The sequence below is a fragment of the Bacillus rossius genome, chromosome 1 (assembly GCF_032445375.1).
Source record: "Bacillus rossius redtenbacheri isolate Brsri chromosome 1, Brsri_v3, whole genome shotgun sequence".
In the NCBI taxonomy this organism is placed as follows: domain Eukaryota; kingdom Metazoa; phylum Arthropoda; class Insecta; order Phasmatodea; family Bacillidae; genus Bacillus; species Bacillus rossius.
The window spans coordinates 494,833-509,467 of record NC_086330.1 but is presented as its reverse complement, the minus strand read 5'-3'; the positions used below and the strand labels follow the sequence as shown (position 1 = coordinate 509,467).

The 14,635-nt window shown below is 38.4% G+C and overlaps 2 protein-coding genes across 2 annotated transcripts; one reads left to right on the top strand and one right to left on the bottom strand.

The window, feature by feature from the left end:
• Window positions 1-473: 473 nt before the first annotated feature.
• Window positions 474-10,043, top strand: LOC134530852 (putative nuclease HARBI1). The gene is made up of 4 exons (XM_063366114.1): window positions 474-4,941; window positions 5,021-5,317; window positions 6,021-6,519; window positions 8,027-10,043. Exons 1-4 carry the CDS (start codon window positions 4,633-4,635, stop codon window positions 8,059-8,061), a joined length of 1,140 nt encoding a protein of 379 aa, XP_063222184.1. The 5' UTR covers window positions 474-4,632; the 3' UTR covers window positions 8,062-10,043.
• On the bottom strand, window positions 7,762-12,620 carry LOC134530845 (E3 SUMO-protein ligase ZBED1-like). The gene is made up of 3 exons (XM_063366102.1): window positions 9,964-12,620; window positions 8,947-9,006; window positions 7,762-8,161 (listed from the first exon to the last, which is right to left on the bottom strand). The coding sequence occupies exon 1, from the start codon at window positions 12,219-12,221 to the stop codon at window positions 10,314-10,316; it is 1,908 nt and encodes a 635-aa protein (XP_063222172.1). The 5' UTR covers window positions 12,222-12,620; the 3' UTR covers window positions 7,762-8,161; window positions 8,947-9,006; window positions 9,964-10,313.
• Between the last annotated feature and the right edge of the window lie 2,015 nt (window positions 12,621-14,635).

Sequence of the window (14,635 nt, the reverse complement as noted above, 5' to 3'; positions counted from 1 at the left end):
CGACGACAGTGAAACGTCACGGGTCGTCTCTGCAGTTGAGCTGCATTCGTTGTATTGCTCGCCGTATTGAGTTTTACGAGTTTTCCGGGACGTCACCAGCCGAACGTCATAGGCCGTGTACGCGCATCTACGGACCGTCGAACCTCTCAGTCAGTACGAATCTCTTACGTGACGGACCGCGCACGCGCTGTGCATCATTACAGAACAATCGTAACCGGTACGATAGTTACGGGATTACCTGCCCAGTTTGTGTCGGGACGTATTAAAAAGACGAGACTTTCTTCCGGGAGTCCGGGTCGTAGCGGGGAGGGCGCTCATTCCGCGACGTGTCCGCCAGGCTGCGGCAGGCTCTCTATGCGACAATAAAAGGGGCTCGTGGAACGGACAACACCGAGTTTTCCTTGGAGCTGCCTACCATTCTTCCTTCTCACCTAACATTCCCTCCAGGTCCCGTATGGCCCCGGTCCTGGCCACGTTGGCCTGGACCCACACCTCACCGACGAGAGCTGCACAGGCAAGACAGGGCAATTACGCAAACGGGGAATCAGGGACCTAAAGCTGAGGGACGTCATTACGTTGGCCATTTTTTTTCTGCAGTTTTCTTTGAACTCTGTGCCTCATTGACACTGGATAAAATAGAAAAATGTCTATTTCAAAAGAAAGTTTAGCATTTGATATTTGTAACTTCTTACAGGTAAACGCTTTGTAACTTGGGAGCATAATTTATACCTTGTATGTTGTAAGAAGCTTTTAATTTAATACTCAGTCTCTTTAAAATATGTTAAATTTTGTATTTTCAATTGGCATAATGTAAATGCACATTTTATGCATTTATCAGTCAGTGGTAGGTAAGTAGCTGCACTTTTTTTTTTTTAAAAAAGAATCTTTTTGAACATTTTGTGGAGGTTATTGTAGAAATAAGACTTTCAATTATTGTGAATAATAAGCTTTACGGGACATGTAAAAATTCTGAACAGCCATTTGTATCAGAGATTTTTGTAGTACTGTGTTTTTGTTTATTATAATATATTTATTTAACTGTTCGAAATTTTATGAAAATTTTCTAATCTACAGTGATCCATGTAGTATCCTTCAATAGTTTATAAGGTTTGGTCATTTCATTTTTTTTTTGTACCATCACACTAGGGGGTTGGTTGTAGCTTTTGAGCCCTCTAACATCATGAGTAATAGATAAAAAAGTTAATTTCACAATTTTGTTTGCAACTCCTATTAGGGCGATGAAGATTCATGCCTCTGTCAGTCATACCGGTGTAGAGATTGGCAGTGTGGGCCGCAGCATAACTCCGTAAGCTTAGTCGCAACCATACGACTTGTAAGATGTGCAATGTCAAGCTCAGTCTCCAGACATAAAAGCCATGTTGTCAGCAGTGCCTTGTACGAGTGATACATGCCAATAGTCATTCTTACCAGATTTACCACCTTTCTATTTCAAGTTTCCGTCACCCACGGTCTTGGGATTGAGACCCGGGGCGGTCCTAGTGGTTTTCAGTGGCTCTAAAGGAAATCTCTGGTGGGCGCCAGGTTAATTTGAGGATTAACCGAGGTGGTCGTGGGTTTTTGCCCCTGCGTGTTCCACTAGGATTGACTGCTGTTGATGGTGGGAGGGAGTCCCTACTCCTAATAAGCACTGTCACTAAACAGAATAGAGGACCGTTTCCTAAATGTTCAGGGGGCTCTTGCGAAATAAAGAAACTGTATTTAGGTGCTGGTTTTTTAATCTCGTATCTCACATAGTGTGGATGGGGGCACAAATTACACAATTACACTGGACAAAAAAAACACGGCACTACATAAACTTGCACTGATAATTAATTATGTATTACATGGATGTTACATTATGGCACTTGCAAACAAGGTCCCTACATTTATTTGTGGGTCGATGAAGAGTTTGGGTGTATTAACGGCCACTCCCGTGATGAGCTGTAGATAGATTCATGCCCGGGCTCACCTGTGAGAGTTGCGGGACCACGAAGATAATATTAAATGGCAAAGTCTTTAAAATTGCAGTCGGCAGGCATATGCTCGACGAATTACGTGAATTTCTGTTCGCGGGAGTCGGCCCGGACCGCAAGATGACTGTCGCGAACCTCTGTTCCGCGACGAGCAAAAATTAAAAGCGGCCGGGATGAGCCCTGCACCGGGAAAGGGCACGGGGGCACGCGGGGAGAGAAAGGAGGAAAAATGTTTAAGCGAATCAGAAGCACAATGTGTTGAAGTCTCCCCGCGGGATCACACGTCCGCCCCGGCTCGTGAGTAAGACTCTACTGCCGCTTTGTGCCGGCTTGGGAGGGGAGGAAGCGCCATGACCCGCCAAACTTTCTAATGTGCCGTTATTCCAATTTTATAATCATAATTAGTCATTATTATTTATAGAACACTCGTATCTTAATGACATCGGTCTGAATTAGTTAGTGGAAGGCCTATAATAATAATACATAACAAAATTTAGATTAATTACATTTGAAAATAAAAAGTCAAGCTGGAGACTTGTCTGTCACTTGTTGACTACTCCACAGGCTATTTGCAAGTAAAAACGAAGGTAAATTAAGTTGGTTAACACTGTGGTTAATTATTGGCGGAAGGCCACAAGGGACGTTCCGGACGTTTATTAATTGCGGTTTCCCACGGGGGAAACCGCTGCACCCCTATGACGCACTTTCACTATTAAGGGTTGTTCTGCTAATTAAAAATCAATTAATCACAGCAATTTATGATGCGTGAGAACTGTTTGGTAGTGTTGGCATATGGACGTAATCTGTGAAGGCACTCACCGACGTCGGCAGCTCGCTTGACTCACGTGAAATGTGCTAGGGGTGCTTTCCGTTAGCGGGGTTTAATACTGGCGGGTGGATGCCGGGCTTTATGGCCTTCGGAGGGACGACGACAAAGTAAGCCATAGGTACTTAGTACCTATAACAGCCGGGGTTACCTCTGTCAAACTCCTGTCATCTACCAGTCTCTTGTCGTGGTCATGTCTCGGCTCGACCTGAACTAGCTCGAAGGACTGTAATTAAAGCCAGTTGGCGCCTTTATCATCATCACCAGTATCTCCAGCCAATGGAAGATGATGGCAGGTTATAAAAACTTACACTAGCCTATTGCTGAAAACATGGGCGATGTTGAATAAATGTTGAGGGGCCCTGGGTTGCTTCATGCGCCTAGCCCCGATGAAAGGAGGGGATGTGGCACTAGGAGCCAGCTTTCTGTTAAATGTGTCGCGGCCTCGTCTCTGGTGAAGATGTGGAGACGGGGTGGACGTCGCTCGGTCGTTCAGTTGTTGTGTTGTTTGCCCGGCACCAGCTCTTGGGTAGAGCAGCCTCACACTCTGAGGCGGGAGTGGACCGTTCGGCCCAGTGCAGCTGACCGAGGACGTGCGGACAAGGAGTAGCTAGCAGGAGGATTGGGTGTAGAAGAGAGGATGCCCGCGGTCTCACGAAGAGTCGCTAGCGGAAAGGATGGAAGTTGGAGAGAGGGATGCCCGCGGTCTCACTAAGGGCCGTATTAATAGTCGGGTTTCAGGTCTTGAAACTAGTTTTGAGAGGAGATTCTGTTTAGTAAACGACTCTTGAGATACGATATTAAAATGTATGTTCAGATAACTCTCAGCTGAGTAACAATTACAATTTCGTTTCTTGAAACCCGTTTTTGCTGTTCAATAGTCGACTCCTGAGACTTCTGCTTATTAATAGTCACAGAATCCAATTTCAAGTGAGCTCGAAAACTCGGGAAATCATATATCACGCAATTGTGGATGCGAGGTGACTTGAGACACAATTTAGCAATTTCGGTTTTATTTATTGTGGTATAAGTATTTATTTTGGTTTTTTTCTTCCATTTATTAATGTTCTGAAACAGACCCCAATAAAATAATAAGGTAAGGAACGATAATAAGATTCAGTAAATTACTAAAGAGAAAATATAAATAAGAATAGACTCAATAAAACTGTGGAACCCTAATGAGCCAAATTAGAAAACAGTGGTTTTATTTGGCATTATTTATGGTATGCAAGTTCTTAAGTTTGCACACAGTGGAATTTGAAAAAGTTCCACTGTACTGCAAGCTCAGGCGTTTGTAGGTTAGGTTATTTTGGATTTGTACGAATTTTACTATAGCCTAAGTAGCTGTTACATAAAACCTGCGGTTTTAATTACATTTTTATCCAATCTTACAAACCTAAACCACCTAACCCCGAAACAGCCTAAGTGAATAACAAATTGCACAAAAATTTGTAATAGGCCTACTGTAATCAATACATGGAAATACATCTGTTGGCCAAATATTCGTTAAATTGGTTTTATATTTTAACCAATATACCTATACAGGTCATATAAAACTTTACCTGTATTTGAATAGGTGATAGTGAATCGTAATTATGTGAGCTCGTGTGTCAGTTTATGTTACAGAGTTGTAAATTATGCTTTCAGAACTTCAAGTTTTCACAAATTGGTTCCTAAGTAGGCATTTTGAATTTATGTTGGTCTTTAACATTCTGTTCCAATTTTTATATTGTGAAGTAAATCTCGGCTAATGTCACCATCTCATAATGTAATTATTGGTACAGTATTTGGTTACCTACATAAATATGTGAATGACTTCAGTTACAGATCTGAATGGATTTACCTCGTATTGTCCGTCGTGATGATCCCTTGGATTTTGATGGTCACAATGATGACAATTGTCGTGAAGTACCCATATTCCGCCTGAGGAAACGTTACATCAGAGATGCAAGGAACCCCTTTGAGTGGTGGGCAGATAATGAATTTATAAAAAGGTACAGATTTTCAAAACATGCAGTAATGCATGTAATATTGCCTCAGATAGTGCCGGCAATACTACACAATTCGAACCGAGGCTTGCCACTAGCACCAGTCCGAAAACTCTTGCTATGTTTGCGATTCTATGCAACAGCGTCTTACCAGGTAAGCAGTGAATGTGAAGTGTGCAGATATATACTATGTACACTAGGTAAAGTATTTAGTATTTTCTTTCATTTTTCAGATAGTCTGTGGTGACATTGACAGTGTTTCACAAGCCAGCACATCCAATATTGTAAAGGAAGTGTCGAGAATCATCGCACACTTGCATGTACAGCACATCAAATTTCCAGCAACAGCAGCAGCAAAAGCAGCTAATAGGGAACAATTTGTGCTACTAGGGAGGGTTGGTGGTGTTGATGGCATCCCAGGTATTGATGGAGCCATTGATTGCACTCATATCAAAATAGTTGATACACCAGGTCGCCACCACGGTGAGGCATACCGCAACCGGAAAACATTTTTTTCCATAAATGTGCAGGTAATATTCAATGTCACTATGTAACATATTAACAATCCAAAATTTGTAAATCCTTATTAATTAGTATTGGTACCATTTAAAATAAATGGTCAGATTCTCATCTTGCTTTGATTAGGCCCTAAAACCTAATCATTGTTTGTACACTGAACAAGGCTCTATGGCTAACTGTAATTTAAGTGTTATTTAGCTTATGACAGTCCGCAGTGATAATTTGATTAAATAATGTTGTATTAAAACTCTGGTAACAATGATTACATATCTTCTCACAAAAAATTTGAACATCTCATTATTAATGTGGTTCTGCTTTGTGAGGCACTATATTCTCGAATAACTATGCTTGGTTGTGGTTAAAGTGAAGTTAATAGGCCCATGGCAATGTTAACATAACAAAGGCTATATATATATATATATATATATATCCATACATACATACACACACACACACACACACACACACACACACATAACATTGCAAAATGAGCTTATAGTTTTCACTTATTGTCAGCCATAAGAAAAATCTGTTCAAACATAAACAAGCTGTAATTACAATATTTGTATAGGCCTATCTGGCTATCTGGTATGTTTCTAACAATTACTATAGTTCAGGGCATTTTGGTGTTTTTAACTTGGAATGAATAGGGTATCCATGTGAAATCAATTAATTTGTTGTATGGTTTATGTGGATTTAAAAATCACTTTACAGGCAGTCATGGGTCCCTCAATGGAATTCCTTGACATTGTGGCAAGATGGGCAGGCAGTACCCATGACAGCAGGATATTTCAAATGTCACGGGTAAACATGAGGTATGTAGAAGGGCAACTAACAGGGTCTCTCCTTGGAGATAATGGATACCCTGCTCTGCGACATCTGTTAACCCCACTGCTAAATCCTCTGACCAAGGCAGACAGGCTATACAATAGAGCTCATATTAAGGCAAGAAACATTATTGAACGTGGGTTCGGAGTCTGGAAACGAAGGTTCCCCTGCCTGAGACGAGGTTTGGGAAACGCACTGCCTACTGTCTCCAATATTATTGTTGCCTGTGCTGTCCTGCACAATATTGCAGTGGCAGGAAATGAAGATTTGCCTGATGATGCTGACGATGCTATAGAACACTTTGTTCCGGTCGGCCATGTACAAGCAAGGGTTGGAGAAGGTCATGCAGTTCGGCAAGCTATCATTCTTGCACATTTTGCCCATGGTGAGCATTTTGTAGTCCATCCACGGTAACTTTAGACTTTTTAGAACTAACATTTTGGAACACATGTAATTATAGTTCAATCAAAATTGAAATACATATAAATGTAAAAACACATGGACGTCATGTGGCCCATGGGTATTTTAATAGTTAGGAGTTACATAAAGTCTAAAGCTATTGTGAATGAACCATAACAAAAGCATCTGATAAATACATTTGTAACTAGTGAAACAAATGCAGCTAAATAGCTAATTATACATTGAAAAGACAGAAGTACTCATAAGGTTAGTACTTGTCAACAGTAACACATACTCTTGAGGACACATTGAGTGCATGGGCGCAACAACAGGGGGGGGGGGGGGGAAGGGTATTTTGCCCCCCCTCTGAAACCTTGAAGTGGGGGCAAACGGGGGCAAAGAAAGTGCTGTGTGATCAATTTTTAGATAATAAAACTGCTTAAATAGCACCATTTTCCACCTTGAAATACAAATTTTCCCGGGGGAGGACCCCCGGACCCCCCGCTTCAATAGGGGGGATCGATGGTTCTTTATAAAAAGGTATATTGCCCCCCCTTTGGAAATTTAGTTGTTGCGCCCCTGATTGAGTGGAAGTGTGTTTCGTCGATCAGGTTGGCTTCGTCATGTAGGCGGCAAAGTAAAGATCTTCACTCGCCACCTGACAAAGCCAACCTATCGGCAAAATGTATTGAAATGCGCTTCCGTACAATGTGTTGTCTGTGTGCGTTCCTGTCGACAAGTACTAGCCTGACAGCTGCTCATTGTTAACGATAGTTCACACCAAGTCAATAATTCCTCAAATCAAACTTTATTTAATCCATCACTATCATGTATTTTAAGCAGGGGCGTAGCCAGGGGGGGGGGTTTAGGGGTTCGAACCCCCCCCCCCCCTTAGCCCAAATCTTTAGTTAATTTCTTATTCATCACTCAAACAAATTTCATATTAAAATTAATAAGAATTTTACCATTATAATATTTAAATTTAAGTACCGAAAACTGCTAAAATAGCACTATTTTACACCTTAAAATCCAAATTTTCCCGGGGAAGGACCCCCGAAACCCCCGCTTAAATAGGGGGGGGGGGGGGGGGGCATGCTTCTTAACACCCCCCCATACACAAATCCTGGCTACGCAACTGATTTTAAGAATACAACCTAGGTAGGTATTTTGTATGTGAATCATAAAATTATGATGTATAGTTAAACATTTTAAACATTCAATACAACTGCATTGAAATTTGTTTTATCTTTTTTTAATTTTCCCATTTTTGTGAATATAAAATAAAAATAACTTGCACTATACAGAATTGTTGCTGGTTAATTTTTCATATTCTTTACGCTTCATTTTTAATTCAAGCTCTGCAATTTCAGCTTCTGCCTCCCATTTCCTTTTTTGCGCCTTTTCAACTGCAATTCTTTCAGCATATAATTGCTGCTCTCTTCGTATTCTAACTTCAGATTCTTTTATGTACTGTTCATGTTTCTTCCAAACAGGTGCCCTTGGTGATGACCCTGACCTCTTGGAATAGGCTACAGATGGGGTAGACACTGGAGAAGCAACTTCATTTTGGTTGGAATGTGCTTGTGCATGCACACTGCCGTCATCAATATGCAGTGGCTCAGCTGCATCTACATCAATGAAATAAGAAATAAGAATTAAAATAAACAATGTATGTTAATGTAAATAAATAAAAAACTAATTATAAAAATAAATTCAAAATCTATATTGTATGTGCATATATGCAGTAATATTTATGTATGCAAGTAATTGTTAAAATGTATTTAGAAAACAAGAATTCAGTTGAAAGGAAAGAGGTGAAATATAGCTTTGCATTGTGAAGGTTGTAGTAGTGTTTTAATGTGTGCCCGACTATGAACTTGTGTTCTACATCTTTTAGGATACAATATTTACTATCTTTCCCCATATTTAGATTATTTTAATGTATACATAATTCTTCATCTCTTAAACAGAATGACATTTCAAAACATCCCAGTACAAATTAAACTTTTCACCATCATCTAACCATGATTATTAACAGGATAAAATTAACTTATTTCTTAAAAGGAGGGACATTTAAGACAATGCATAATTATTGTATCCAGTCGGGGTCTAGTTTATATTTGAACAAATGCTGCCTGAAAACACAACTGCATACAGAGTAGGTATAAGGAAACTATTAACTCATTTGTATTCCTCTGAAAAAACCATGCTCCTGGTCAGAATACAGCACAACATTTTGCAAATGTAAGAAACTATACCTATTTATTTTTCAATAACATCCACCCTATTCAATCACAAGATATTTAACATGATAGGAGCTTTATTTTATTAAAATTTAAGTATAAAAAAGAAAGAAAATGTAGTACATAATATTTATTACAGCAGTGGATTATTATGCAGTGCAATGCCTCACCTAACACAGCATCATCTTCCGGATACATAACATATATATCGTCACATGTGAAAGATTTACCTGAAAGAAAAAAAAATTCAATTCAAAAATTTACATTATGAGGATAGAATGCACAATGTTCCTACATATCAGTCCTATAAACAGTAAGGCATTATAAGGATGCACATACTTAAAAAAAGAATTGTTGGTAAATGATGATTATTATTAATGCTATAGCCCGTCCCACTCTTAGATTGCAGTAGTGATGGGTCGTTCGCGAACGAGTCGTTTATACTGAACGACTCGTTTATGTGAGCGACTCGCGAGTCGCTCTTCAAAAAAGAGCATATCATTCGCGAACGATATTAAAGGTAAGAATCGGCAGGCTATATTCACGAATGATACACAGAAAGGAATGGTTGAATGACTTTGGCTCGCTCGACGAAATGTGAGAATGAAGCAGATATCTCGTAGGTGTGATAACCTTGGCTTGTTTGGATGAAAAATGAGACAAGAGAAGTTGGCGGGTAGCAGATAAGACCGCTAGTTTGTAGGCTTATAGAATTTCATTATCGCGTGTTTTCTACAAAGACACATCTTTGGTAACAGATTCATAACGTTGGAGCGTGGTATCTGCTTTAAATCACACAGCACAGCATTCTATTTTTTAAATCCTAGAGAGAAACAATACGAAAAGAGTGCAGGTTTCTTTTATCGTGGAAAAATATTGTAAAGAAAAAACCTTACAACATGCCACATCACATATTGTGTAATATTGGGTTTATTGACTTAAAAATTAGCTAAAAATTGTGAAAATTGTTTTAAAAATTGATTCGACTACTCGGTAAAAAAGCAATGTAACGTCTTGAAATAATTTTGTGATATCTTGGATTAAAAAAACATATAAAATTTTACATATATCCTATAGCTGCACAGAAATTTTGAACATAATTAATTTAAAAATAAAATTAGGTGAGATGGTAAATTACGCATTTAAATTAAATTAATAGCTACATGAATTTAAGCGAAAATGATTACCTTATGTTGACTGCAGCAAGTGTATATTTCGACTTTCAAAACGGAACACTTAGGCCTATGTACTAGTTGAGATGCTAATTAACACTGACTCCTGCTGCACTTTCAAAAGCCGACACACGTTGAATAAGATTCAGATTCTTCTTACACATAGGAGTAATCCTTTTTGTTGAGATCGATGCATAACAGTTCGAAGTTAAAATTACTGAAATAATAATGTACTCGGGAATTGTTTCTTGGTCCATAATGAATGTTTGCGATAACTGCAATTATTTGGTAAACACCGATTAAATATCCATATTTCAACAAGTCATTATAATAAGGCGCATTTTAAATATTGTCCACAAAGTACTTTACAAATTTTCATTCAGAAATAATATTTGTGAAACAGATTTTCCTGAAAGCCTACTTCTTCTATCTGTGATAATTTGGCCAGCTTTAGAAAAAACTCGTTCGCATGGAACTGAGGTCGCAACTACACAAAGACGTTTTTTGGCTAGTTGGAATAGTGTTGGATAAACTTCACGCCTTTCAAACCACCAAGTGAGCGGGTTTCCATTTCTTGGCAACAATGGTTCCTGTAGGAATTTATCGACTTCAACTATCCCTGCAACTTTTCGATTGGGATTGCTCAGCAATTTTTTTACACTTTCATCGAACTCTTCCCAAATCGAAGACCCCTGGTATTGAGTAGCATTTTGCACCTCATGTGTTATGGTTGGATTAGATTTAGATCCGAATTTCACGCAGTGCGAAATTAGAGTCTGTTTAATTTTTTCCGAAGAATTCACATCGGAAAAACCACGGGCCTTGAATCGCGGATCCAACATCGTAGCTTCTGCAAACACACTGTTTTCTTCAACAGCTTTGAAGCGTTTGTTGATGCCTTCTAGCAATCTCTCTGCAATTTCCTTGGCGGGAACATTTTCGTCGAGTTCGGAATTACGTCTAGCACACCATGTCTTCAGTGCTTTAACAAACAAAATTATTTTTGAAGCAGTGACTTGTTTTTCAGAGCTAATTTCTTCTGTGCAGTCCTTAAACACTTTCAATAATTTACATACATTTTGAATATTGCTCACATCTTCGTTCGTAATAACTGGAAGGTCTGGGTAGTTAATGGCTGTAGTTGAAGCTAGGGCATCTTTGACATCAACAATTCTTTGAAGCATGTCGTAAGTAGAATTCCATCTAGTGACGACCTCTTGCTTTAGCTTCAGACATGGCTCACCTAATTGCTCTTGCATGGATTTCAATTTTGCACAAGCTTGAGGGCTTCGTTTGAAAAATGCCACGATACTCTTGACTTTGGTAAGTAGTATCTTGGTTTTAGTCCCATCAAGTCCATGCTGAACAATCAAGTTCAGGTTGTGGGCAAAACAAGATATGTGTGTCCAGCCGGTAAGGTTAACAGCTGCCACCATGTTAGCTGCATTGTCACTAACAACTGCAACAACTTTTCTGTCGATGCCCCACTCATGTGTCACTCGCCTTAATTCCTCTGCTACATTTACAGCAGTGTGCTTGTCGTCATAATTAAAACATTCAAGAAGACAGGAATGTAGTTCCATATCTTTGTTAATATAGTGTGCTGTTACTGATATGTAACTTTCATTTTTTACTGATGTCCAACCATCTGTCGTAATTGTAACTGCATCAGCAGCCTCTAGAGCAAGCCTAACTTTTACTTTCGTTTGTTCGTACATTTGAGGCACTAAAACAGTGGAAACAGTCTTTCGAGTAGGAAGTTGGTATCCACTGTTTAAATTTTGCGAATATTTTCTGAAAGCTGGGCTTTCTACTATTCTGTAAGGCAGGTAATCTTTAACAATCAATTCTGTAAGACTGTTATCAATGTCTCTATTTTTCCTATTTGACAATGGCTTATGAAAGTATGAAGAAATTGTACTCACACTTTTCCGACCTGTGTGTAACACTGTTTCTACTGACTGTGCTTCACTAGAAGGGACTGTGTTTCGTTGAGTATTTGAAGTTTCTTCTGCAGGCCTACTGGATACAGAAGGTTCTGGATCATTTGGTTTATCCTCTTCAAATCTTGAGATATCTGCAGGTAGCTGACGTTTCAAGGACAGTGAAATTGTGGGATGTATGGTTCGCACATGGCGTGTGAGATTAAATGTACTTCCACCTTTGTACGAAATCACTTTTGAACAGAAATTACATTTTGCTTTTCCATCACTGTTATTAACTTCTGAAAAATAGTCCCAAATTTGACTAGTTTTTTGATTTCTGGGTGCCATGATTAAATAACGTCAAAATAATTCATGGAAACATTAAACACTTTAAGTATATTAAAGATCAAATAAATAAAGTTAATCTTATTATTATGTATTTATACTCACTCCCGTGTTCAAAATGTTTGGCCACAAAGAAAGACTGTTTGCTGCTCGCGACTTTTTGCGACCCCGACTCGCTCGTGAATGAAATGACAACTCACGACTCGCAACTGAACGAAATGAATATCCCGGACTAGCTCCTGAATGAAGTGACGCGCTCCGACTCGCTCGCGAGCGTAATCTACAACTACCGACAGACGATCCGCTCATGAACGATATGACTCTTTTGAATGACTCAAACGAACGACTCCCTGTCGAGAGTGAGCGCACGTGAACGACTCTCTAAAACGAACTGTTTCGACCCATCACTAGATTGCAGTACACGGCTTATGGCGCGCGCTGTTGCCAAATCTCTAACACATTACGAATTTCAGGAGATACGTGTCTTTGTAATTTGGATAGAACAAGAAGCATTTTAAGAAATCATATCGTAATTTATAATATTTTATACTATTACACATATAAATTTGTAATAATGCCACTTTTATGTAAATTTCAAATAAAAACTACCTATTATAGACGAAATTTTCTTATAGTTTTCTTTTCTGTTCTAAAAATCCCATATATATACCTATATAATTATATATATATCACATTTTCATGGGCCCGATAAATGCCGTATTTTTGGACAAGTCATGTCCAAAATGATAAATAAAATACGGTAATGGAAATTCTCGGTCGAGTAAGTTATGGGAAAAATCCGAACAATTGGTTCGAAATGGGGAAGATTTTTTGAAAAACAGAAAAATCGCAACAACTCCCATAATATGAATAATATCGAATCCGTTTTAACGTATGATAACTCGGATTACCTAATGCCGAAAAATGTTTTCTAAATACATTTTTGATACGACCAGCCATAACTGCATGGGTTCGAAAAAAATTTTCACCGGACAAAAAAACGTAACTGCCTTAGTAGACACATTATCAAATCTGTTTAAATTGTTTGTAATAATATCATAATTATTTTCCAAAACTTTGTCTAAAACAATGTTTGATAAGATGCTTGGTGAGAAGGATAGAAAAATAATTCAAAATTTTGTACCATGATCGCTATTAAATTCCTTCGTATTTATTTCATACATTTTAAATATTATGTTCAAGAATCGATTATAATATTTTTTGTTGACTAAGAAAGCCATGTATTTGAAATTGCTTGTAGGACAGAACCCCACTTATCTAAACACACGGCCCTGTTTCCTCTTACGACGGCTTGTACTGATAAGACACATCTTTAACAGCTATTTCCACGGAAACTGTAGAAGCAATTGAGATGGCGCTGCTTTTAAAAACTAATTCAATTCATTGTGAACATTTTTCTCGCTTTCGTCCCCCATCTATCTTTAATAGAAAAAAATTTTCCACGGGTCAACTTTTTGATGTGTCAGTTTGTGAGAAAATGCATTTCAATATATTAAAAAAATTATTTAAGTGAAACCTGTACAGTTTTTGTCTTAACATTTGTTCGGTGGCGTCCTAAGGCATTAATTTACTAATAAAAAAAATCTGAATGAAATACACATGTAGGTTTTTTTTTTATGTGAAACATATCGGAATACTTCAAAACAGTTCGCAGCGAATAAGTTATGTTTTTTAATTTTTTCGGACACTTAAAATATTGTTAAGTATTCAAAATAAGCATTGCCTGATGCGTATTTTGATTCTATACAATATGAAAAAAAGCTTGGTCCAAAAATTAAAATTTTAAATTTTGTTTGATATTTGGCAACAACGCACGAAGAAACAAGGACAGTGCTAACGGCAATCGGCGTGTGTTAGAGAGAGAGAGAGAATGCGCCCATTTACTTCCATACTGCAATCTAAGAGTGGGATGCTCTATACAACTAGGCCCATATGATGGTTCTGAAACATGTTACCGTACATATTATAGGGGTAGTATAATAAAACCTAAATTATTTTGCTATTATATTAAATAATAACTGGTCCATTTCCTTTACACACAGTGACCAGGACCCGACAACGGCATGGAAGATCAGCCGTTACATAAACAATTTTTTCTCTGTTGTCACCAAAATCATTTTTAGATTTTTGCCAGTATTGCTTGTCTGCATTCATTAAATTATTAACGAGAGTGGCATTTTAAATGTGTTTATACTTATTTTTTACTCACCATTATGCATACCACTGTCACTGTCTTCAACACCAGGAACTTCTACAAGCAAATGTGGTGCAACTAATGAAATCTCTGGATCTATCGCAACATCACTGACAGGTGCACCACCACCTGTTGACAACCTCTGCTGTCTTTCCTGTGCGAGTGCTGTACGCTGTCGCTGTTTCATGTTTGTCCACAGCCT